The sequence below is a fragment of the Corythoichthys intestinalis genome, chromosome 18 (genome assembly GCF_030265065.1).
Source record: "Corythoichthys intestinalis isolate RoL2023-P3 chromosome 18, ASM3026506v1, whole genome shotgun sequence".
Classification (NCBI taxonomy): Eukaryota; Metazoa; Chordata; class Actinopteri; order Syngnathiformes; family Syngnathidae; genus Corythoichthys; species Corythoichthys intestinalis.
In genome coordinates, this window is record NC_080412.1 from 27745679 (window position 1) to 27772487 (window position 26809).

Consider the following 26809-nt stretch of genomic DNA (forward strand, 5'->3'; position numbering starts at 1 on the left):
CACACACTGTTGCTGGTATTTTGGCCCATTCCTCCATGCAGATCTCCTCTAGAGCAGTGATGTTTTGGTGCTGTCGTTGGGCAACACGGACTTTCAACTCCCTCCACAGATTTTCTATGGGGTTGGGATCTGGAGACTGGCTAGGCCACACACGAAGCTACTCCTTTGTTGCCCTGGCTGTGTTTTTGGGATCATTGTCATGCTGAAAGACCCAGCCACGTCTCATCTTCAATGCCCTTGCTGATGGAAGGAGATTTTCACTCAAAATTTCTCAATACATGGCCCCATTCATCCTTTCCTTTACACATATCAGTCGTCCTGGTCCCTTTGCAAAAAAAGACAGCCCCAAAGCATGATGTTTCCACCCCCATGCTTCACAGTGGGTATGGTGTTCTTCGGATGCAATTCAGTATTCTTTCTCCTCCAAACACGAGAACCTGTGTTTCTACCAAAAAGTTCTATTTTGTTTTCATCTGACCATAACACATTCTCCCAGTCCTCTTTTGGATCATCCAAATGCTCTCTAGCGAACCGCAGACGGGCCTGGACGTGTACTTTCTTCAGCAGGGGGACACGTCTGGCAGTGCAGGATTTGAGTCCCTGGCGGCGCATTGTGTTACTGATAGTAACTTTTGTTACTGTGGTCCCAGCCCTCTGTAGGTCATTCACTAGGTCCCCCTGTGTGGTTCTGGGATTTTTGCTCACTGTTCTTGTCATTTTGACGCCACGGGGTGAGATCTTGCAGGGAGCCCCAGATTGAGGGAGATTATCAGTGGTCTTGTATGTCTTCCATTTTCTAATAATTGCTCCCACAGTTGATTTCTTTACACCAAGCGTTTTACCTATTGCAAATTCAGTCTTCCCAGCCTGGTGCAGGTCTTCAATTTTGTCTCTGGTGTCCTTCGACAGCTCATTGGTCTTGGCAATAGTGGAGTTTGGAGTGTGACTGACTGAGTTTGTGGAAGGGTGTATTTTATTCCGATAATGAGTTAAAACAGGTGCCATTAATGCAAGTAACGAGTGCAGCCTAGTGAGACCTCTTTAGAATAAGTAAGACCTCTTTGACAGCCAGAAATCTTGCTTGTTTGTAGGTGACCAAATACTTATTTTCCACTCTAATTTGGAAATAAATTCTCTAAAAATCAAACAATGGGATTTTCTGTTTTTTTCCACATTCTGTCTCTCATGGTTGAGGCTTACCCATGTTGACAATTACAGGCCTCTCCAATCTTTTCAAGTAGGATAACTTGCACAATTGGTGGTTGACTAAATACTTATTTGCCCCACTGTATATCATAGATGCTTTTCCACTTATAGAGACATAATAAAAAAAATTTGGGAACTCGCATTGTATGATTTTTCAATAATTTATATGTAATTTACTGGGGTTCATAATTATTTATACCCTTGAGAAAAGTGCAGAGGCCTTTGTGTTTAATTATAGAGGTCAGACGCTTTCTGTAGTTCTTCACCAGGTTTTCACATATGGGAACAGGGATTTTGGCCCATTCCCCTACTCAAATCTACTCCAGATCTGTCAGGTTTCGGAGCTGTTTTCGAGAAACCTGAATTTTGAGCTCCATCCAAAGATTATCTATTAGATTGAGGTCTGGAGACTGGCTTGGCCACTCCAGAACCTTGATATGCTTTTTACGCAGCCAGTCCTTGGTCAGCTTGGCTGTGTGCTTTGTATCATTGTCATGTTGGAAGATCCAGCCACAACAGCTCCACAACTGAGGGAAGGGGGTTGTAGCTCAAAATCTGACGATACATTCCTCCATACCTCTGCTTTATACAGTACAGTCATCCTGTCCCTTTTGCCGAAAAGCAGCTCCAAGGCATGAGGTTTCCAACCCTATACTTCACAGTGGGAATGGTGTTCTTAGGATTGTACTCATCCTTCTTTTTCCTCCATACACGACGAGTAAAGTTTGTACCAAAAAGTTCTACTTTGGTCTCATCTGACCACATGACTTTCTTCCATGACCCCTCTGCATCATTCAGATGGCGCCTGGAAAACTTCAGACGGGTCTTCACATGTACTTGCTTCAACAGGGAACATTCTGAACAATGCAAACCATTGCACTGCAGTGTTATACTGACAGTAGCCTTTTAAACTGTGCATCCAGCTCTCTTCAGATTATTGAGCAGCTCCTGCCATGTAGATCTAGGCTGAGCCCTCACTCTTCTCATCATGAGTGATGCCCCACGAGGAGAGATTTTACATGGAGCCCAGGTCTGAATTAGATTACCAGTCATGTATAGCCTTTTCCATTTCTAACAATGGCTGCAACTGTGATTTATTTTCACCAAGCTGCTTTCCAATCGTCCCATTGCCTTTTCCAGCTTTGTGGAGCTCAACAATTCTTTTCTCTGGTGTCTTTAGAAAGCTCTCTGGTCTTGCCCATGGAAGCAGTCGAATTATGACAGATTGTGGGGTGCAGAGGTGACAATTATGAGCTCGAACAGGTGGTGGGTGGGTGGTTACCCATGGGGTAAAGGTGGCTCTATTTTTAAGGTGATAACTCTGATCACTGATAACTCTTTGAATGTTATAATTTTTGCTTATTCTCATGTGTACAAATACTTATTAACCACAGTAAATTACAAATAAAATATTGAAAAATCATACAATGTGAGTTCCGGATTAAAAAAAAATTTTTTTTTTAAAGATTATGTCTCTGCGAGTGGAAATGTATCTATGATTGAATTTCAGACCTCTACCTATTTTCTAAATGAAATTGCAAAATCACAAGGGATGCAGATACTTCTGCGCCTCGCTGTAAGTCATTAGGCTTTTGGACGTGTAATGTTTTCAAGTGTCCCTTGAAAGACACTCCAATATATGTATAATATATCTGTTCTTATAAAGAAATGATGTATGAATTTAGAATATTTATAACTATTTATAAGCCCCATGCTGCTCAACCCTTATTGTACATTATGACATATTTTTGATATTGTGCTAATACGCGCAAGTATAGTTAAATCATCATTTATATTAATATTTAGTTGAGCAATCCTAAAAATATAAAATGAGTCGCATAGATCAAATAAACTAACAACCCCAAGATACTGAATTATGAGTATACATCTGAATTTGATTAAAAAAAAAATATATATATATATATTATGAATTCTCTTAATTAAAATAAGTCTAACTGATTTTTTTTATTAAAGCTGTAACTTAAAATTTGGTAAAACGAAAAAAATCCAACTCGATGAAACATGTAAAAATATTTTCTTTAAATCAATAAAAATACGGTACCAAATCAATAAAAATACAGTACCAAATAAAACTGTTACCAAAAATGTTAACGATACATTCAGCTAAATGCTAATTGTTGCTGGATGAATCTCGCTAACAAAGTGAGTCGACTTTGTGAGTGGAAGAAGAAGCGAAAAAGCCAGCAGCACTTTACTGACTGCACAGCCCCAAACAAAATCAATAATGTTTTCTACGCATCCGGCCTCCCTCCCTGCTTCCCTCTCTCATCCCTCCGTTTCTAATCTTTCTTGCAAACTCATCTGTGAATGAGCGCAACGTTGTCCGTCGACTGGAAGAGGGCGTCGACGTCTTCGGGAAGTGTTGCGTCCGTTTCTGGATATCCAGCGGACACAAGTAGCGTGATCTTTACGCACAAGAAGTGTATAGAAATGTGTTGTCAGGTTTTATTCATTTTATTGACTGAGATAGACGTCCATTCCATTCCTTCATGCATTTGTTCACTCGCCCCTCGCAATCAAAATGGATTGGACGACTATACCCGTCAATGGCAGCCAATGAGTGAGGAGCTTTAAAAAATGAACTGTCATTTGAGTTTCTTTGGAGGTCACCCAAAATCCCCCCCGCTGCATTTCCAGAGTGAACAAAGTGATGACTCGTCGTCCATTGCTGACTTCCTGCATTAAAGGCCATTAAAGCGATTAGCGCAGCTAAACCCTCAGCATCTCTTATTTACACCGCTTGCTTCTCCTCCTCTTCTTCATCACAACGCCCGCGACCAGTCGTCGCGGTAGCGTTAGGGAACAAAAAGTTGTCAATTGTCAACAATCAGACAGGCCGCATGTAAACACTCTTGTGTGCGCCGTTTTGTGGTTTCATTTACTGGACAAGGCACTTAGAGGAAAGCGGACCCCCAGAGAGGTGGGGGAGGGGGGCGCCTCTTATTACAGGCGCAAACATTAAAGGGGCCGACTCCTCTACAACACATAGCAAACGTCCCGTGTGAAATGTCCCTTTCATCTTGAGATGCAAATGAACCGATGATCGTTCGCCCGCCGAAGCTGCAGTAACTGTTTGTGAAGCAGCTACTCAGGGGCCGTTCACATGGTGATTCTCCGAGAAAACGAAAAATTTCAAATTTGCATCTATATGGGCCCGTCTCCATTCGAACAATGTCGCAATTCCACATGAAAACGATGTAGTATTCATGCCAGGCCCTTGGGGGCAGTGCAGATTTACAAGGCGACACCAAAGTTCCACAGCCCGGAAAACAATATGCCCGCCCACTCGAAGCAATGGCATTTTTCTTTTGTTCAAAAAGGCACAAAAATAGAAACATTCAACATATTTAATTTAAAAATATTATTAAAACGGTAAATTAAAGCCGACATTCTGCCATATTTGCTGTTTTTAATGTTTAGTAGCACCACTGCGCACGCCCAATGTGACGTGTACAAGTGCTGACGTTATCGGCGCAGTCTTGCGCCGCGGGAGCCTTTGATATGCATGCGGAGCCAGCCCTCTCAAACCCCCACAATCGAATTCTTCCACTTTGGAGGCAGGATTCAGAATTTTTCATCTTCGCCGACACCATATGCACGCGAGGCCACTCCGCAACACAGTCATTGCGTCTTCGTGTCGCAGAGTCGCCATGTAAACTGCCCCTCATTCTTCGTCGACATTAGGAGGGATAACTTTCTCCCGGTTATTTTGCAGACTGTTTTTATACCTGTCCGCACTTTATGTAAGGTGCCTTTAATGACCCCCCAATTCTGGCAATTGTAGCGTCATCCATTTCCAGTGATATTTATTATTCATTTATTTCTTCGACGTAGTTCGTTCCAGCGTCTCTCTCTCTCTCTGCCTCTGACAAGTCGCATCGCATGCAGCAAAAAAAAAATAAAAAAACTGCTGTTCATTCAATTGGCTGACATACTGACACGTGATGAGCAAGGATAGTTATCTCTGATTGGTTCAAATGCACGTTCTTTCTCCCCAAGAGAGTTGGGTGCAAAACAGGGGACTGAGATGAGCGGTTTACACCCCGAGCCCTCTGTTTTTTGAAACAACAACTAAAAAAGTGTTTGCTTTGTCTTCAAAATATATTACATTTCACTGTGCATAATGTGTGTTATTTGTTCTTATTTTTTTTGTTGATGTATGTTACTTATATCGCTATTATTTTTAAAAAGTCAGTGTTTACATTATCTTCCGTTTTAAAGTGCATCCTATGTTATTGAATAGTTAATATTGAGGTTTTTCTTTTAGATTTAAAGAAATGAGAGTAAAATAAAAATTAGATGGTGTTTTAGATGGAATTTTATAAATCAGTGAAAAAATACCATTTTGAATGGAAATCAGTTTCTCATTTATGCCTTGTTCCAGTGTAATGCAGTGGCCTAATGCATGTGTTAAACCAGAGGTCACGAGACCGCGGACCTCGGTCCGGTTCCGGACCCCCAAGCCGTCTGGACCGGATCTCAAGCTGTCCGGACTAATACGCGTTGCAACAACAAAAAACATTTTTTTTCTGCGGGTTTGCAAAGCGGAAATGGGCAACAAACAAAAACCTTAGCGGTGATGCGCGTGAGCCAGCCAATGGGAGTGAAGCATTTAAAAGTTATTTTTAGAACAGCATGTCTCACACTCGCTTTCCAGACTCCGCGGAGTGACAGCCAAAAACTGTGCCGAATGAAGTTGGAGGAAGAGGCGACAAGGTAAGGCAAGTGGTGTGCTCAAAACTATGCAAGATTGATGCAGAAAACAGAGTGTTTAAGGAGGAGTAGACCAACACATTTTTGTTCATTTTACCTGGCGGCAGCACAAGACCGCTATCCTCATCTGTTCAGGGACGGTGTTCTGCCAAAATCTGCAACATTGGCGAAACGTCCTACGTTAGTCGAATTTGACACCCAAAGTACTACCGTGCAGGCAGAACGTACCAAAAAATGCCTTAAGAAAATACTTAAATGCAGTTGTACCAATATTAAATATTATTTATTACTTACTATAAAATTATTTTTTATATTTTATTTACATTTTTGAATGTTGTAATTATCAGCATGGCCATGTAAAGATATGTTTGTATTTTTTTGAAAAAAAAAAAAAAAAAAAAAACATTAAAAATATTTCCGGACCCGAGATTGTTGTAATTTTTTAATTTTGGACCCAGAGGATTTTTAATTCATGACCCCTGTGTTAAACCATTCATTCATTTTCTGAGCCGCTAATCCTCACGAAAGTCACGGGGGCGCTGGAGCCAATCGCAGCTAACTATGGGCAATATGCAGAGTACACCCTGAATCAGTTGCCAGCCAATCGCAGGGCCCAAGGAGACGAACAACCATTTGCGCACACAGACATAGTTAGCCCCCCCCCCCTTAAAAAAAATGGAGTCAGGGAGTTCCGGCAAGAAATTCAAGCCACTTTCACCCCTGATGATAGGATACAAATGAGAGCAACGCGATGCTGACGTCACATTTGGTTGTCTTTATTCTTTTTATTAATATATGATGAATAGAAACTGATGACAAAGCCATGACAAGTTGGCACCTTGTTCACAGTCTTTTTACGACTTGGATCATGCCATAATACAAAAGCGCCGCGGACGACACTGAAGAACCCCCAGTCCATTTTGGACCGGAGGTGGAAGAAGAAGTAGAGAAGAAAGAAGATTTCAGTGCTGGATCCTCCTGATGGACTGGATCTGGGGGGTCTGAGCGTGGGAGCCGAACTCCTTGTAGGACTTGTACTCGCCTCCCCGGCAGTCCGACTCCATGATGTACTGCTGCCCTCGGTAGCCGGGAAACTGGTAACACACGAATCTGGAGAAGGAAAATATCTTTAATTATCTGGCTGCCATGATAAGTCATTGCCAGTGTTGTCAGTAACGCGTTACTGTATTCTGATTACTTTTTTTCAGTAACAAGCAATCTAACGCGTTCATTTTTCCAAGCCAGTAATCTGATTAAAGTTAGTAACGCACAGGCACTGAGGAAACTATTTTGTTGTTGCCTCATACTGTATGTAGAATGAAGAATACTGTAGTCATGTATGAAGAGCATTTGAATAGAAAATACTTCTCTTGAGTTTGGGAGTGACATCACATTTCACGTTTTCTCATCGGAAAAGAAATGGGTAGCGTGTATTACCATGCTTTGTGCGCGCCGTCTGCTACGGCGGTCAACAACATAGCCTGGCTACCTTGTCAGAGTATACCACAAACGGCTGCATTTGCTCAATGGAAATACAGCGATTACTTCACATTTCTGTCCAGTAAATATGACATATCTCCGTGCGTTGCTAACTCTGCGCTGGCTCAGAAAGGCTGTCGACCGCTAAAAACTCGACATCCAATTCAACAAGGAAGCACTTGGAATTACAGCACAACGCGAAAAAATGCGAAACCAAAGCCGACAGGTAACGAGACAGCCAGCACTTCTATAGTTTGTAACCAGCCTTTATAATATATGTAATTATTTACATTTTATAGTTAGAGTTTGTAATCATAGGCGGAGTTTTACATTTGTGGGACTGGGTGGAGAAGCATGTTGAAGACAGAAACAAAAGTCAAAAGTTTGGACACACTTTATCATTTTTGCGTTTTATATGTTTTCACTACTATTGTAAATTCTCACTGAAGACATCAAAACTATGAACGAACATGTGGAGTAGCAAAAAAAAAAGTGAAATAACCGAAATCAGGTTTTGTATTCTACATTCTTCAAAGTATCCACCTTTGAGGTGTCTCCAAACTTTTGGCCAATACTGTATATATACATACATCTTGACACTGTTCGAGTTCAATGAAATGTTCAAGTTGTTGTTGGTAAAGTTTGAAAGCTTAGGTTTAATGAAATTCTAAATATCCATCTTGCCTCCTCTGGTGTAGTTTTGGCTAAGCAAAGCATAGTCTCCAAGGTGCTAGTCACATGATCTGTTCGAAAAATGGTTTTGACCCATTATGAAAACTGTACGTTGTAGGATTTTTTGTTCATTTCATTAAGTTTTGTTGATTGTTTTATTACTTTACAACTTTTATAGACAACATTTTAACGGCTAGGTCTTTATCTCAAAGGGGATGTTCAGAATTTTTTACATTAGGCTTAATCTTGGCGTTAGCGGGGGTTTAATTAGGCGTTGGAGTTGATTTAAACAAATTTCGTGCAGTTTGTCAGTTATTTGTTAGTTTTAGGGCTCCGGAATGGCTAAGCTAGGGGGAGTCAGTGGTGGTTGAAATCAACTCCATCGACTAATGGCGTACCGCACTCAGGCTATTTTTAGACCATGACGTCGCATTGTAAAGCAGAAGTAAAGCCGAAGTAAGACATTATAGACCCGCCCTCGCATAGACACAACGCAATTTGTGCTACTTTTCGTCGGTAATCTTTCAAAAACGAACATGCAGATAACGCATTGCTTTTTTTGGAACTTCTAGAAATGACTCTAGACATTACGACACATGAAGGATGTTTTCTTCATACGTTTCCGGAAACCAAAAACTCGGGAGAAAAAAAAGTGAAGACCGAATCAACTTGCGCGGACATTAACACCAGCTCGCATTCACATTTCATATGCAGTAAACATTATGTTGGGTTGGCATGGTCTTTCAGAAGACAAAGAGGTAAGGCATTTTTATATTTTGAACTTATTTTTTTAGCGTAATGTTGTGCCGTGCTGCTTCTGTCTGACAATGAATTACCTGAAAAGAATTACAATGGTATCTGACTGCCACTGTTACCGTTTCTGTTATATATAAATATATATATATATATATGTATATATATGTATATAAACAACTTTAGTAAGGGGGAAGTGTAAATAAATTATAAGATTAAGATGTGTTATCAATGAAAAAATTAAAAATGTTCGTTGGTTGTCACTGAGTAGCATTTGCGATCGCTACACAAAGCTAACTAAATTATCCCCAAGAACGGTAAGAGATGTAGGACAACCAGAGGATATATAAGAAAGACAGGGCTGATGGTAAAGGATAGCTTGTTGAAACAGGAGAATGTCATTGTCAAGCGCGTCGATAAAAAAGCTAAAGCTATGCTTAGGTAGGCTCGTTTTTTTGTCTTTTTCAGCCTTCGACACTAAAGCCATCTCTTTAACTGAACATTTTTATGTTCTTCCACAACCTTGCTAGTCAATTTGGCACCTGGCACATCATTTTCGGAGAGAATTGGTAGGTTTAGCGCTGTAAACATCTCCTTCGTACACGATTTCCATTCATTTCCTATTGGGGACAAACGGTGGCTTGTCCCTACTTAGCAACAGTAGCTAATGTCATGAATATTAATGAGCGGAAGTGACGTGTTGCTTGCGGTACGCCATTAAAACTCAGTTACACGCGATGACATTTTTCTGTTATTTTTATGTTGAGGCAGCAAAAGGAGAAAAATTGGTAAAAAGTAACTGATAAGTTACTTTTGAAGTAACTTAGTTACTTTGATAATAAAGTAATCAGTAAAGTAACTCGATTACTTTTTTGAGGTGTAATCAGTAATCAGTAATTAAATTACTTTTTAAAGTAATCCATGACAACACTGGTCATTGCAAGTCAAAGCACACAGAAACAAAGATGAGATTGGCCAATGCGCTTCAGAGGGCGGTTTACCATATCTGTGAAGCGGCCATGTCGGTAGGAGTTCTTTTAAAATTTGATGTAACTTGCTTATTTAAAATTTTCATGAAAATTTTGTTTTAAATTACTTACGCTCCACTCTGGATTTGCATGGATCCAACCTGGTTGTTCAACCATCCCATGGCCTGCAGGGAGGGGTAGTCATCCGACAGCTCAAACTGGCGGCCCATCATGTTCTCCAGCTCGTAGATGGTCATGCGAGCTTCCTTGCTGTTCTGAAGAATAACAAGAAGATGAACACGGTGTGGCCACGATCACTTGCACGTCTTCGAGAGCTTACAGCACAGCAGATGGGCCTGAAGGAGATCATCCTGTCGATACGGTAGGAGTTGCTGCCGCTGTAGGCCTCAATGCGAGGGTAGTCTCCTTTCTCCAGGACAAACTGCTGGCCGCAGAAGCTCGAATGTTCGTAGCCTACCCAGCTAAACGTAAACAAGAACCCAAAAAGAAATGAGATGGAGCCTTTACAGACCGTACCCTGTGCTCAAATTATCATTTCGCATTGAAATGAATGTAAAGGCTGACAATGCATATTACTGCCACATCAGGAAAAAAAATCATAATAAAGTTTCAAACTTCATGAATTGGACGTTTTAACTAAGGCTGTCAAATGATTAAAATTTTTAATCGAGTTAATCACAGCTTAAAAATTAATTAATCGTAATTAATCGCAATTCAAACCATCTCTAAAATATGCCATATTTTTCTGTAAATTGTTGGTGGAATGGAAAGATAAGATGGATATATACATTCAACATACGGTACATAAGTACTGTATTTGTTTATTATAACAATAAAACCACAAGATGGCAATGACATTATTAACATTCTTTCTGTGAAAGGGATCCATGGATATAAAGACTTGTAATTCTTAAAGGATAAATGTGAGTTTGTATATTGTGACTAAATATTGCCATCTAGTGTATTTGTTGAGCTTTCAGTAAATGATACTGTAGCGCCTTAACTGTTCTGCCCAAATGAATGATGGGAAGTGGTGCAACCATGACTGTGTGTGGTGGCTGCAAATGCTAGATCTTCTCTGCGTTGGGCACAACACAGGGTGTTAAAAAACGATCAACTCCTGTCATTCTCTCCCACGTTGCTTCCCATAATAGATATAGTAGTTGTGGGGGAGATGTTAAAGCTTTTGCCTATATAAAGCATGGCCCCAATGGATGCTAGTATCTTCTACATTCATTTGACCCTGCCTCTTAGCTCTGTATATAAGTAAAACGGCGCCATTGTAGGCTGTTTGCGGCAATGTGTGAGTGGGTCGTGCCGCACATGCGTTTATTGCGTTAAATATTTTAATGTGATTAATTTAAAAAATTAATTACCGCCTGTTAACGCGATAAATTTGACAGCCTTTGTTTTAACATGTTATTGTATGTGTATTATGTAGGTTTTAGACAAGTTTCAAGTCCTACACTGTCAAAAAAAGACCATGTCAATCTATGGATCTCACTGTTCTGATCTCACTTTTATCTTTTTTTTTTTTTTTTCTTTGGTCATCTTATTGGTCACCTTTTTGTCTCAGAACACTGTCTCGGGTTCTCTTCTTGTTAGTGCTGTGCTGGTTTTGTGTTTGTCTTGGATGTGCACAACCCTCAATGGCATATCTCAGAATAAATATGACAGATTAATTTGCTATGAGGGCAGGTAGTGGTCACAGACACGTATAAGCAAAAAAAAAAAAAATAATAATTTGCATGTAGTTCGAATAATGCCATGGTTGATATCATGCTCGACAGAAATGCAGACAAAATGAAAAAGACTCTTGTCAAATTTACAGTAAAATACTGGTCAGTACTTTTCCAGTACTGTACTTTGGTAAATTAGGGAAAGTAATAGATAATGCAAATTATTGTAGATAGGATTATATTGTAACTAGGGCTGTTAAAATTATCGCGTTAACGGGCGGTAATAAAATTGTTTAAATTAATCACGTTAAACTATTTGACGCATTTAACGCACATGCCCCGCTCAAACAGATTAAAATAACAGCACAGTGTCATTTACACTTGTTACTTGTGTATTTTTGTATTTTTTTGCCCTCTGCTGGCGCTTGGGTGCAACTGATTTTATGGGTTTCAGCACCATGAGCATTGTGTAATTATTGACATCAACAATGGCGAGCTACAAGTTTATTTTTTGATTGAAAATTTTAAAACTTTATTAAAACAAAAACATTAAGAGGGGTTTTAATATAAAATTTCTATAACTTGAACTAACATTTATCGTTTAAGAACTACAAGTCTTTCTATCCATGGATCGCTTTAACAGAATGTTAATAATGTTAATGGCATCTTGTTGATTTATTGTTAAAATAAACAAATACAGTACATTGAATGTGTCTTATCTTTCCATTCCAACAATAATTTACAGAAAAATATGGCACATTTTATAGATGGTTTGAATTGCGATTAAATACGATTCATTAATTAATTTAAGCTGTGATTAACTCGATTAAAAATTTTAATCGTTTGACAGCCCTAATTGTAACTAGTTTTTACATAAACCAACTGTGAAAAACTATGGGTAGTGGCATTTTTTTTGACAGTAAAATACTTTACATATTGCAGCATTCATATGCAATTTCTCCCAAAATGGCATCTTCTAGTTACTCTTAATAGTATTATTTTAACATGCTTGCTTTTTTAAAAAAAAATTTATGGATAACATTCCACAGATTTAAACTGTAAATTTTACAGTGGAGTCTGTGTTTTTGCACAAATAATGCCATAAATCGAATGTTTCTTTTTTTAAATGTACAGTATTTTTTCATATTTTACACTGATTTAATTGTTATCACTGTAAATCTTTAGGAATATTTAACACATTTAGAGTTTTTAAAAAAAAGGTTCCAGTGACATTTAATGTTATTACACATATAAAATACGGAAAAAGAACAATTTTGGTTTAATGGTGTTTTACCATTGCTATTTTGCTGTTACTCACAATGTTACTCATTACTTGAGTATTCTTTTTACCAAGCACTTTTTTACTTGTACTTAAGTACATTTTTTTGATGACTACTTATACTTAATATTATATTAAATATAATCAATCAAATATCATCTGCTTTACACTAAATCTTATGTCCCCAAATGACCTGATATGTCCAGGACATGTCCCCCGAATGTCCCCAAATACCTGATGTGACCAGGACATGTCCCCAAATGACCTGATATGACAAGGACATGTCCCCAAATGACCTGATATGACCAGGACATGTCCTCCAAATGTCCCAAAATCAACCTGAGCGGGGCTAAGATTTGTATCTCCCCACAGCAAAGCCCAATAGTAATTTCTCCAGAAATTGCAGTTTCGCTACTCTTACTTGAGTACATTTTTTGACCACTCTACCCACCCCTGGACACCAATCACATTAATAAGCCACTTGATTTTTGTTTTTTCATCGAAAACGTGTCGAATATTGCGAACAATCGTCATGATTTGTCAGTGTTACATCAGTAAACCAGCGAGCACTGTTAGCATCATATAAGGTGGCATACCAAGTTGCTCAGTGCAAAATAACCCCACACCATAGCAAAGGAGCTGATACTGCCTGCAGCAAACTATAAAAACTGACCCTCTGTCGATTACACTTTTTGTTTTTCGGTCAAATTGTTTGTCAATATGTCCTCATGTGTTAATGTTGATAATTTGAATTTCTTGTTATTTATTGATTTTATAAAATTTTATTTTTCAGTATGAAACGATCAAAAAATGTACCTTTGAGTGTATTTTTACTGTTTGGATGTGACTTTTTTTTTTTTTAATTGAGGCAAATTGATGATAAGTTGATTTATATTACTTTTTTCATTAATATTTAAAAGGACACAATGTTATGCAGACGGATACATATGATAATAATTTTATAGACAGATGATACTATTTACGGTGGCATCAGAGTTAGGGGGGGTGCACGAAACATTTAGGTCTTTCTGCGGGGGGCCTAACAGAAAATAATTGAGAAGCACTGGTCTATATGCATAACTGCTGTGCTAAACTGTGACCAGCCCTTGTACAAAGGCAGAAGGCTACTACATTCACTTTGAACTTCAAGGCAACATCCACTTTCAAGGCAACATGCATATTGGCCTAAAACCGACAATGAAAAATCAATGTCGAAATATTATCCAATATCATTTTAAAATGCTTTTATCGGCTGACATTATCAGACAACTCTATTTTTTACTTTTAACTACTAATGTACTGATGACTAATATTATTAATAAAGATGTCCCGATTGATCAGGATGCCGATCGATTGGGTCCGATGATTTCAAAGTATCAGAATCGGCAAAAAAATATCGGACATGCCTTTTTTTAATATATATTTATTAATTAAATCGTTTTCTAATTGTATTTAACGTTACAGACAAAATGTCTTACACTCATCCAAAGTCTTTAGTTTTGGCTTAAAGTAAGGCTATCAAATTTGTCGCATTAATGGCGGTAATTAATTTTATTTTAAATAATCACGTTAAAAATATTTGACGCAATTAATGCATGCGCTGCACGACCCAGTCATGCATTGTCGCGATCAATCTATAATGGCGCCGTCTTACCTAAATATAGAGCTAAAAGGCAGCGTATAATGAATAGTGAATTTTGGCAGCCTTTGGATCCTTGTTTTAATTGGCAAAAGCCTTACAATCCATCTCTCAACAATTAGAAATATTGTGGGAGGCAACGTTAGGGAGAATGGCAGTAGTTATTCTTATTCTTATTATCCTATGTTATTCCCAACGCAGAGAAGATATATCAATTGGTGCCACCACGCACAGTCATGGTTGCACTTCCCATCATGCATTTGGGCAGAACAGTTAAATGGCTACAGTATCATTTACTGAAAGCTTAACAAATACACTAGATGGCAATATTTAGTCACAATAAACTAAGTCACATTTATCTTTTAAGAATTACAAGTCTTTCTATCCGTGGATCCCTCTCACAGAAAGAATCTTAATAATGTAAATGCCATCTTGAGGATTTATTGTCATAATAAACAAATACAGTACTTATGTACTGTATGTTGAATGTATATATTCGTCCGAGTGTTATTCATTTTTTTCTTCATGCATTGCCAAAATGTATATGATCGGGGAAAATTATCGGGAATGATTGGAATTGAATCAGGAGCAAAAAAAACAAAAAAAAAGCAATCGGGTCGGGAAATATCGGGATCGGCAGATATTCAAACTAAAACGATCGGATCGGGAGCAAAAAATCATGATCGGAACAACCCTAATTATTAATATTATATTGAGTCTGACCAAGAGTCACAAACTGGGTGTCAACATTTTTCCTTCATAATCTCGCTTTTTCATGGTATACGTACGCGCCGCACTCCACCTTGAGGGATCGGATGTTGTCCAGGCCGCATTCCATGATGTTCTGGCAGCTAGCCGTGAACTCCACACGCTTGCCCTGGAAGTGCTCCTGGTCGTACACTGTGATCTGCACACACAAATACTACATAAACACCTGAAGGAGTTTAGGGTCTGATGGTATTGTGATACCAATGAAAGTAAGATTGACTGTAAGTAAACTAGCGTTGCTCTGTCAACTGAACCATAGCCAAGTAGGGTTAGTCGTTGTAGGAATTAGTTTGACATGCTGCTCACTCACCTTCCATGGGCCTGTAGGCAAAGGGTTGGTCATTGCCATCTTGTTCCTACGCGGGAGCCAACATGACAAACCATGTTAACAACATCTAGTGTATGTGTGTGCACGCTTCGTCAAAAGTGTCGCTCTACCTACCAAAGTGCTGATCTGAGTGTCGCAGGGTTCCACTGACGGGGCTGCCCAGTCGCCCCGGACGGGGGATTATATACCTGGCGCTCGGGGGGCCCCAGGGGGTCCGACCTCGTGTCAGCATTTTGCATTTGAGTTCATGCTATTGTTAGCACGCCAACGCACACACACACTTAATGGCATTCTTTGCAACACAATTGGCTGCCATTGACGGCGATAGACGTCCAATCCCTTTGAACTGGGAGGGCTGACAGCGATTCATTCATACGCTGCGAGCCCTCATAGTTAAATAGATTGGACGTCTATCGCCGTCAATGGCAGTGAATGAGTTAATTGTCTTATTCTTTTTTTGTGTGCGTTTCTGCTGACGCGCCCGCCTCGCAGACGTGACAAAGGGACACGCAAGCTCAGCAGCAGGCCTATGTGAGGCGTTCATGTTGGGTCTCACACACACAGACACACACGCATTACAGATGACACATACAATTATGGTACATTTCAACTATGCATCTATATACTATACACTTTACCATTAAACTAGCAGCTATTGTGTAAATCTAATGTTCGCACATATGTGTGAGCACGTGTGTGAGCAAACGTTTGGAAGTGATACTTTGATGTGAAATAAAAGAAGTTATCAAAGCAATAAAAAAAAGTGTCATAAAATCCTTTTAATGTTTAAAAGGTGCTGACTCGGCACACATTTTTAATCACATTTCAATCCAATATTTGTTTTACTTTCACATACCCTTAAATATGAAAGGATTTTTTTGATTGCTCTTTATAGATGACTGTAAAGTACAAAAGAACATTGCACTGGGAACTGATTAAATTAAATCTTTTGTTAGATTTTTATGCTGATTAAAAATAAAATGGCATGCTTATTTAAAAAATTGTACCGACTTACTTTGTTTCCACTGCAGTACATGCGTACAATTATAATTACAGTAACCATATCCAATGTGAAAATATTGTAGTGCAAAACAGTGCTTTCTTGGTTTATCGTATGTAAATATTTGGTTTTTTTGTAAAACAAGCACCAAACGGAGATTGGTTTTGGATTCTGCTCTCAAATATAAATGTTTTCAAATTATTTTCAGTTGGTGTTATTTATGACATTTATATTGATCAATGCAAAATACACACACCGGCCACTTTATTAGGTACACCTGTCCAACTGCTCGTTAACACTTAATTTCTAATCAGCCAATCACATGGCGGCAACTCAGTGCCAATAGGCATGTAGACATGGTTTAAGACAATCTCCTGCAGTTCAAACCAAGCATCAGTATGGGAAAGAAAGGTGATTTGAGTGACTTTGAACGTGGCATGGTTGTTGGTGCCAGAAGTGCTGGTCTGAGTATTTCAGAAACTGCTGATCTACTGGGATTTTCACGCACAACCATCTCTAGGGTTTACAGAGAATGGTTCAAAAAAGAAAAAATATCCAGTGAGCGGCAGTTCTGTGGGCGGAAATGCCTTGTTGATGCCAGTTGTTTTATCACAATAGATTGGTTTATTTACATTTCAAAAACCAGAAGCCATTTATTTCCGAATGTGATTGCACTTTAGTTTACATATTTAAATGTTCAGATATTAAGATTTGAATGAGGCAAAATATCATGCTTTTTCTCTCAAATATATTGTTATAATCATTTGTTTCGGCTGTACTGTAATTATTTTCTGTATAAAAAATAATTTGGTGTTCAAAAAGTCTTTTTTCAAACTTGAGTCTTGAAAAAGAGGGGGTCGTCTTATAATCAGGGCCGTCTTATATTCGGGCCAATACGGTACGTACAATTATATAAAATATATTCCCTCAAATGTTATCATTTCTTATTTGCTACTTCCTCGCTCATTTACTAATGAACTATTGGAATCTATGATGTAAACATTTATGAAGAATCTTTTAAAATTGGAGACATAGAAACCTGTCTGTGAAATTCAGAATTCGAAATAACTGTAATGTTGAACAAATATTGCTAGATGGTGCTGTTGCATCGCTTTGGATTGTACACCAGCACAGTTTTTAAATAGATGATAAAGATTGGAGATTAGTTTAATATTGTTTTGTCGTATCATTTGTAGGTCCAACAAAGTATATAATATGATTGGTATAAATAGAGTATATGTCACAATAGGTAGTAGAAAGCGTGTATCGTGATTGTAAAACAAAATATATGAAAAAGTTAATGAAAGCCACTGAAATTCAGCTATAGTTTTCAACTGTATACTAATTGTAAATTATTATTCGTCCATGGAAAATATGGAATCAGTCATGTTTTTGTTGTATGTTGCTCAATTTTGTTCTACCGATGATTACTAATCACCAGAAAATAATAGAAACAATAACAACTTTATCCTGAAAAAATTGTGTCTACTCTTTGTTTTCGTGGGTTTGGTATGTTACAGAACTCAATATTTTGTTGCTCTTGAAAATTTAGTCACACTTGCTCTAAAAAATGCTTGGCAGGCAATCAGTTCGCCGCACCTAACCTTTACATATAAAAACAAAATCACAACTTAAATGAAGGAATAATTCAAAGAGTAACCACATTTTTCACATTTACAAGAAGATCAAAAGTTTCACAGTTATTGTTCCCATGTTTATCTTTGTCCGAAAAATCTGATTGCTATACGTGTGTTCTTATGTTATTTTGTTCGTCCTTTGGGGTTACGGTTGTGAGACGTTGGCCCAGGTGGGGAAAGTGTCCATGTCAAACATGACGTATCCCCACGTGTTGATGCCCAAATTGATGGTCAGAATTCCGATGATGTTCAGCATGAAACCAGCTTTGACCTGTGCAGAACAGGAAGGCCTCAATGTCTGTCTCTTTCCTACAAAATAAATCAAATTGCTTCTAAATTGCGTGATGTATGTTCTCACCATGTCCATGACTCTGAGGTTCCCATAGGAGAAGGCGATGGCATTGGGTGGCGTGGCCACAGGCAACATGAAGGCCAGCGAGGCGGCAATGGTGCAGGGAAGCATCACATAAAGTGGGTGGAGCTTTATGCTAATAGCCTATGAGGTGACAAATACGAGTGAGAAAGCTGATCTCAAGAGCTTTGCAGAATTCGCTCACCATAGATGCCAGGACGGGCAGGAACAGCGTGGTGGTGGCCACGTTACTGGAGCACTCGGTGAACGTGGCAACCAGAAGGCTCAGTAGTAACGAGATGGCGAAAGCCGGGATCTTTTTCAACGGCGCCAAACTGTTGCCTAGCCATGTTGATAAACCTGACACCTGACACACAAACGTCAGATGAAATCACGTCACTTGAACAGAAGCTTTGAAGTAATATGTGGACAAGTGTCTTGAAAACACCAAAGGTGCAAATCCTATGTGCATCTGAGGAAATTTTAATGTAGACTAAAAGAGCATGTGATCACCTCACTTCCTGTGGCGAGCGCGTAGCCTCCCCCCAGAAGCAGCACAATGTTCCAGGGCATGTGCTCCTGGACCACCTGCCAGGTGAGCAGCGTGGCAGGAGCAGTCACCCTCGCACCTGCAACAACCCGCATCGTTTTGGAGGATCAGTCACCCTCAGACGGAATTATGTCAAACGGCGCCAGTCACCCGTATCATCATGACCGTAGCCTTTGCAGCTAGGCAGCCGCGAGGGAATGAGAAAGAAGAGCAAGGAAACGAAGATAGCAACCGTTCCATCTGACACGAAGCTGACACGGAAGTAGGAAACTTCATTTGATACCAAAAGAAATGATGAAACTTTCCACAACAAGTCCACTCACGGGCCCTTCTTGTTGAAGAGAACACTAGCCCATCCGTCAATGAAGCCCGGGTCTCGGGTGAACCAAAGAAGCACCAACAGGATAAAGGCACCCAGAACTGCCCCTTCAGCAAACTTCATGTTCCCTAACTTTCTGTACTCCTCCTTTATGACGGCATACGCCTCATGGTCGCGACTGTTCGATGAGCCGCAGCCAAATGTCTGGCGGAAGCTGTAAAGAACACAGAGAAAACACATGGAGTAAACCTAATAACCTAACCTAAACCTAATAACATGTAGACCTCTTGAAGAACACTTTTGTTTACTTGAAACCGAGGAACATGAACTGCAGCCAGAGCCAAGAGAGCAGCAGCATAAGAATCATGTTTGGGAAGGCGAAGCCAAACCAGCTGGCAAAGTTGATGATGTCCTTGTTCTCAGGAAAGAGTCTGCATGAGAGCCAGAATGTGGTCCATAAGAACAACAAGAGAAAGGTTGTGTGTGTGTGTCTGTGTCAGATCCTACTTGTCAACTTGTCCCTTGAGGATTAAGTTGGGCGTGGTCCCTGTGAGCGTGGCGGTCCCTCCGATACTGGCAGAGTAGCAAACGCTCAGACTGATGCCTTTGGATAAACGCTCAAAGTTGCTGTCCACCTCCTGGCGCATGGACTCCTGTTGCTCTTGTGGACCACTGTTCAGGTCATCTATATCAAGTATAGCTTTCAGTTTTCTCTGTAAACAGCTTTCCTCAATGTATAAATAATTGGCTAGGGATACTTCTGGGTGGCAGAGAAGTGATTTGTACAGGCGTGGCATAAATTACTGTACTTATTTATCCAGCCAGAACCAGGTGGAGGGATTATATCTGGACACTGGCTTGGGAGCGCCTCGGTATTCCCCAGTCAGAGCAAGTTGATGTGGCAAGGGAAAGTTTGGTATCTGAAACTGCTGCCCCCTGCGACCAGATTCCGGATAAGCGATTGACGATGGATGGGTGGACAAATGTATCCATCATTGAAGTGCGCTTATTCGATGAGGGGTCGCAAGGGCAACAGCTTCAGCAGGAAAGCATGGATTTCATCTTCCCCAGCCACATCATCCAGCTCTTCCAGGTGGGAGACAGTCTCCTATGTGCTCTGGGTCATTCTCAAGGGACACCTTCCAGTGGGGAATGCACAGAAGGCATCCCAATAAGCTACTCTAATTGCGGAGGAGCAGCAGTTTGACTCTGAGTTGCTCCCAGATGACAGAGCCTCTCACTGTAGTTCTAAGCATGAGCTTGAACACCATGCAGAGGTGTCATTTTAGCCAATAGTATCTGGGATATTGTTCTCTTGGTCATCAACCACAGCTTGTGACCACAGTAGATTGGCAGGTACTGTAAATCAAGTTCTTCCCCTTTCCATTAAGCTTCTCCACCGCAACAGATCGATAGTTTGAGTCATTGCAGATACTTCACCGATCCACTTTTCAATCAACTGCTCTATCTTGGACAGGACCTCATTCCTGACTTGGAGCGGGAAATCCACCCTTTTCCAACCCAGGACTATGGTCTCAGAGGTTTTGATTTTTATCTCAGTTTAGGTCATTCACTTTTCTGACTCGTGGAAGTACCTCCCTTCTAGTTTATAATTCTGAGAGACAATATGGACCTTGTTACACATAACCCCTATAAGGTTGTTCATCAAAATAAAGAACACCAAGTCCTCCGGCATGAGGAAACAGCTGGCTACTCACGTTCTGGATCTCCCTGCGTAGTGCCTTGATCTTTATCCTGCTTCACTTCCCGTTGGGAAGTTTTCATCTCCAAAGCGGAGTGGTCCCGATCCCTGAGATCAGTGGAGTCTGTGTGGATCTGTCTGGTCTGTGTGGCCTTCAACTGCTGCAGGACAGCTTGGGCGATGGGCAACATCATGGCTGTGGTGGCCGTGTTACTGATCCACATGGACAGGAATGACGACACCATCATAAAGCCCATCATCAGCCTGAAGATCACAGAGGAAGCTCACTGATCAGATTTCAGTTTCTGATCCTGAAAGTAAGCAGGGCGCCAGTTCTTACAGCGCCGGACGTACGCCCACGAGCAGCAGAACCCGCAGAGCGATGCGCTTGTGAAGGTTCCACTGCTCCACTGCAATGGCCACCACCAGTCCACCTATGAAGAGCATGTTGGTGTCCTTCAGGTACTCAATGCTCACCTGCAATGCACCATATTTGGATAGTAATGCCATTTTAGTTCTTTTTAACATGTGACAGCAATGTTACATTCCATGTCATAAATTAAGTTTGTCTTTGAAATGCACTGGCAGCACTTTTGGCACTCGAGAGGCAGTGCTGTCAACACTCGTCACCACTGAACGATTTATGAACACCTTTTAAAAACAGATGCCAACTCATAGAAGTCGTCAGCTTGGCCCGGCAGGAATGTTCTACCGGATTTGAACAATTGATGGCCGAGAAAATTACAGTCAGCCTGACCAAAACCAGTGATATTTTGATCAGCACACCGGCCATGAAAGGCTGATAACGTTCCACTCTGCTGGATGCCAATAAGAAGGTCAGTTTGTGATGGGAGATGCAAGAGCATAGCATGACTATGTGAGCGTCTCCTTGTCGTCCATGATGCTCCCCTCCACACCCAGAGAAGTATTTAAATTGTGCTGTAATGTTTGTGTTCTGTTGCTTATATGTTGATGCGTTTTCCCAATTGCACGCGAGACCATATTTGTGGAATTCTTTCCTTCCTGCACCACCTTGTTTTCCCAATTCCATCTAAGGTTTTGGGGCGCTGATGGCAAAAGTGTAGATACCTGTTGTGCCTGCATGATGCCCATCATGGGGAACAGGACCACCGGCAACATGGCCGTCACCGCCAGTGGTAAACACTCAGTGCACCAGTAGAGCGCCATCAGAAGGATGGTGTAGCCACAGCGTGCAACCTGTGAACACACACATGCATACAGGAACTAAAGCTTTAAAAGCCATCATAAGACATGATACAAGTATTGACCTTTGATCACAAATAACTAAGCTCACATTATAATGGGTCACATATCTTCCAATGCTAAATGCACAATCACACATGAGTGATTTTATCTTAAAAATATGAAGCATAGCACTGTAATACATCCAGGTGTGTGTGTTTGTGCAGGTTTGTGTTGTGTTTGTGTGTAAAAAGTTCATTGTTAAATTAAAAACAAACTACCATAAAAGAACTGCATTTTATTATATTTCATTTTATATATTTAATAATATCCAACTGTTCTTTTATCTAAAATTACTGTAAGAGTGCATCACTTTAACAAGTATGATGGTGGTGACATCACTGTACTCCCTTTTTCTTGCTCTCCCACTATCTCCAACTCGAGTTTGAACCCAAGTTGTCACTACAGCAGTCAGATGTCCTAACTACCGAGCTAACAGCATAGCCACTCTTCACCTGCCAGTACACTCTTTTAATCTCTCAGGGAGTCATGTTTCCGTAATCTTCCATACACACAGTACTTTCACCAACTGGTAGCACAACAGTTAGCACGTTTGACTGGCAAGATAACAGTGTGGATTCAGATATCGACTAGATAAGGAGGACAACAAGAAAAGGAATGATGTGCTGTCACCGCCATTAAAGAGAACCTCGGACTTAACCCCTTCTTGCCAAATGTATCACATTTGATACACTTAGAATTTCATGATTTTGAGGCTAATTCAGAATTTTGAAATATCTTCCCCCCCCCCAAAAAAATAATGGATGCAAGTCAACTCATGCATCTGCAGGTTCCATTAGAAAAAAAAACAGGATTTAGCAAGGGTTATAGATATTAGAGCGCTTATTACATACACATATTTTTGGGGAAAATTTGAAAAAAAAAAAAAGGTTTCATTAAGACCTTATTTTTCAAATTTTCGGATTCTCTGACATTTGCTTCATATTGCAGGCATTTTTATATTTTTTTTATTATTATTATTTTTTTTAATCTTTATTTTATCAGGCAGTCTCATTAAACATTAAAGGGTTAAAGACTTGTAGGCTCTAATAAGCCACACTTGTTCTGTTTTACTAAAATATATTATTAGAAGCACATAAAATATTGCCAATGATTTAAAAATCTATAAAATTTAGTACATGTTTTGGCCTACGGAGGGCGCCATGTTTTATCCGCGTATTGGAAGCTCGGGGTAATGACGTAGTTTGTCACTGTAACGAGGCGAACACTACCAGTGTAATGCAATTCATTCTACGCGGGGAAACGTCCAACACATGCGCACATCGGTGAAAAATACTTGCATGTGTTTCCTCCTTCTACTTTTAAGCATTGTGTTTTCTTGTGGTAGCTGTAAATCAGATTGTTTATCTGTTGACCACATTAGTCACGTAGCATATTTAAACCACCCTTATTTGATATTACTACAATGAAGTATTTTCTTAAGGCATCGTTAGTATATTCTATTTGTATGCATCTAAACAAAACAAGCTGAAAGCGCACGGTAGTACTTCGGTTGTCAAATCCGCCTCTTGTTGGACGTTTCGCCAGTGTAGCACATTTTGGCAGAAGACCATTTTTTCCCCCCATACTCTTGTCTCGTCTCATCCCGTTTTTCCTGTTCATTTTGCTTTTGCTGCTGGTTTTGTGGAATATTGACAGTGTTTACATACTCATTAATGTTCCTCTTGGGTTCAAATTGAAAGGGCTGAACAGATGACATGTTTATGTCGCTAAAGTCATACTCTAGAAGCCCGGCAGTGTAACCATGTGACGTCACTGCCCTGCGACGTCAACAACAATGGCGACCTACTAGTTAAACTAATTTTACAAATTGTATCAAAACGAAAACATCAAGAGGGGTTTGAATATCAAATTTTTGTAACACATAATAACCTTTATCTTTTAAGAACTACAACTCTCTCTATCCGTGGATCTCTTTAAGACTGGTTACATGTCAATTACAGTATAATACTTAAGAATGTTATTTACATACTATCATGATTTTTTCGAAAACATTTTTACAATGTGTGTATATTGTATAAATCAAACAATGACATGAAGTATGTGCCTGTATAACAGGAACTCAAACGTTATTAACTCCTTAGCTGCCATTGACGGCCATAGACAGTGGCTGACAACGATTGTTCAATCTCTGCAAGCCATCCTGATCCAAATGAAGTGGACGCCTATCACTGTCAAAGACACTGAGATGTGCAACATCTTCCATGTTGCACTCCTCTTACAGTGGGGCAAATAAGTATTTAGTCAACCACCAATTGTGCAAGTTCTCCTATTTGAAAAGATTAGAGGAGCCTGTAATTGTCAACATGGGTAAACCTCAACCACGCAGACAGAATGTCGGGGGAAAAAAAACTGAAAATCACATTGTTTGATTTTTAAAGAATTTAAATGGAAAATAAGTATTTTGGTCACCTACAAACAAGCAAGATTTCTGGCTGTCAAAGAGGTCTAACTTTTTCTAACAAGGTCTAACGAGGCTCCACTCGTTACCTGTATTAATGGCACCTGTTTTAACTCATTATCGGTATAAAAGACACCTGTCCACAATCTCAGTCAGTCACACTCCAAACTCCACTATGGCCAAGACCAAAGAGCTGTCGAAGGACACCAGAGACAAAATTGTAGACCTGCACCAGACTGGGAGGGACTGAATCTGCAATAGGTAAAACACTTGGTGTAAAGAAATCAACTGTGGGAGCAATTATCAGAAAATGGAAGACATACAAGACCACTGATAATCTCCCTCGATCTGGGCCTCCATGCAAGATCTCACCCCGTGGCGTCAAAATGAAAACAAGAATGGTGAGCAAAAATCCCAGAACCACACGGGGGGACCTAGTGAATGACATACAGAGAACTGGCACCACAGTAACAAAGGCTACTATCAGTGACACAATGCGCCGCCAGGGACTCAAATCCTGCACTGCCAGACGTCTCCCCCTGCTGAAGAAAGTAAATGTCCAGGCTCGTCTGCGGTTCGCTGGAGAGCATTCGGATGATCCAAAAGAGGACTGGGAGAATGTGTTATGGTCAGATGAAAACAAAATAGAACTTTTTGGTAGAAACACAGGTTCTCGTGTTTGGAGGAGAAAGAATACTGAATTGCATCCGAAGAACACCATACCCACTGTGAAGCATGGGGGTGGAAACATCATGCTTTGGGGCTGTCTTTTTTTGCAAAGGGACCAGGACGACTGATATGTGTAAAGGAAAGAATGAATGGGGCCATGTATTGAGAAATTTTGAGTGAAAATCTCCTTCCATCAGCAAGGGCATTGAAGATGAGACGTGGCTGGGTCTTTCAGCATGACAATGATCCCAAACACACAGCCAGGGCAACAAAGGAGTAGCTTCGTGTGTGGCCTAGCCAGTCTCCAGATCCCAACCCCATAGAAAATCTGTGGAGGGAGTTGAAAGTCCGTGTTGCCCAACGACAGCACCAAAACATCACTGCTCTAGAGGAGATCTGCATGGAGGAATGGGCCAAAATACCAGCAACAGTATGTAAAAAGCTTTTGAAGAGTTACAGAAAACGTTTGGCCTCCGTTATTGCCAACAAAGGGTACATAACAAAGTATTGAGATGAACTTTTGGTATTGACCAAATACTTATTTTCCACCATGATTTGCAAATAAATTCTTAAAAAATCAAATAATGTGATTTTCTGTTTTCTTCCCCCCAGATTGTCTCTCATGGTTGAGGTTTACCCATGTTAACAATTACAGGCCTCTCTAATATTTTCAAGTGGGAGAACTTGCACAACTAATGGTTGACTAAATACTTATTTGCCCCACTGTATCTATACATAAAAGCAGTTTAAATGTAAAAGTACCTAAAAGGAATAAAAAGTCAACAAAAAGAAGAGTGTAGCTCACCGAGGTGGGGCTGATGAGGGGCAGTGGGAGGAGCAACATAGGGACCCCCAAAGTGATAATAAAGTTGCGATGGTGCCAAATCCATCTGACGACACCCCCCATGATGCGCAAGACGAAACCTCAGCAAGAACAAGCACATAAAAGAAAACAATGAGGAGTCAGCGAGATACATTTTATACACGGAAACTATCAAACATTAACACGCACTTGTTAAGATGGTGAGCAATTCAATTTAAATTGCTCTACTGGGGTGTAATAAACATTTATGAAATTTGAATGTGGAGTGGTATTTTTTTTTTCTTATTCTAAGCCTTCGAAAACTTCCTCAATTTTTAAAATCCCTTAATAGCAAATATTGCTTTATGATTTTAAAAAAAAAATTTTTTTTTTTTTAACTATATCTAAAAATAAATAAATAAAAGAAGTCATACACATGATCTTTTTTCTTTTTGATTTTGTAAAATAACAAAAGGTGTGAAGTATTTATTTTTAATTCATTTACTTTTTAAAAATAAAAAAACTATAGCAAATATCAAAAATCAATTTTCCGTGTGTATTGGATTT

General features: G+C 39.8%; 2 protein-coding genes across 2 annotated transcripts; both read right to left on the minus strand.

Annotated features, from left to right (window-relative positions):
* Positions 1–6718: 6718 nt before the first annotated feature.
* Positions 6719–15734, minus strand: cryba1b (crystallin, beta A1b). Its single transcript, XM_057821108.1, has 6 exons — positions 15641–15734; positions 15509–15554; positions 15219–15337; positions 10153–10294; positions 9945–10087; positions 6719–7050 (listed from the first exon to the last, which is right to left on the minus strand). The coding sequence occupies exons 2-6, from the start codon at positions 15545–15547 to the stop codon at positions 6903–6905; spliced, it is 591 nt and encodes a 196-aa protein (XP_057677091.1). The 5' UTR covers positions 15548–15554; positions 15641–15734; the 3' UTR covers positions 6719–6902.
* A 1213-nt stretch (positions 15735–16947) lies between these two features.
* LOC130906524 (solute carrier family 13 member 2-like) lies at positions 16948–26299 on the minus strand. Its single transcript, XM_057820960.1, has 12 exons — positions 26246–26299; positions 22176–22304; positions 21427–21563; positions 21103–21350; positions 19892–20069; positions 19693–19815; positions 19389–19598; positions 19216–19316; positions 19029–19144; positions 18721–18882; positions 18522–18659; positions 16948–18434 (listed from the first exon to the last, which is right to left on the minus strand). Exons 1-12 carry the CDS (start codon positions 26282–26284, stop codon positions 18309–18311), a joined length of 1707 nt encoding a protein of 568 aa, XP_057676943.1. The 5' UTR covers positions 26285–26299; the 3' UTR covers positions 16948–18308.
* Positions 26300–26809: the final 510 nt, after the last annotated feature.

Coding starts and splice junctions, on each gene's coding strand:
- cryba1b (XM_057821108.1), bottom strand. CDS start 15,547: ATGGCAATGACCAACCCTTTGCCTACAGGCCCATGGAAG. Junction 10,295..15,218: donor CTCAAGGTGGAGTGCGGCGC/GTACGTATACCA, acceptor GTTTACGTTTAG/CTGGGTAGGCTACGAACATT. Junction 10,088..10,152: donor TCAGGCCCATCTGCTGTGCT/GTAAGCTCTCGA, acceptor GTTATTCTTCAG/AACAGCAAGGAAGCTCGCAT.
- LOC130906524 (XM_057820960.1), bottom strand. CDS start 26,284: ATGTTGCTCCTCCCACTGCCCCTCATCAGCCCCACCTCG. Junction 21,564..22,175: donor GCATCATGCAGGCACAACAG/GTATCTACACTT, acceptor GGTGCATTGCAG/GTGAGCATTGAGTACCTGAA. Junction 19,145..19,215: donor CTACGGTCATGATGATACGG/GTGACTGGCGCC, acceptor GGGTTGTTGCAG/GTGCGAGGGTGACTGCTCCT.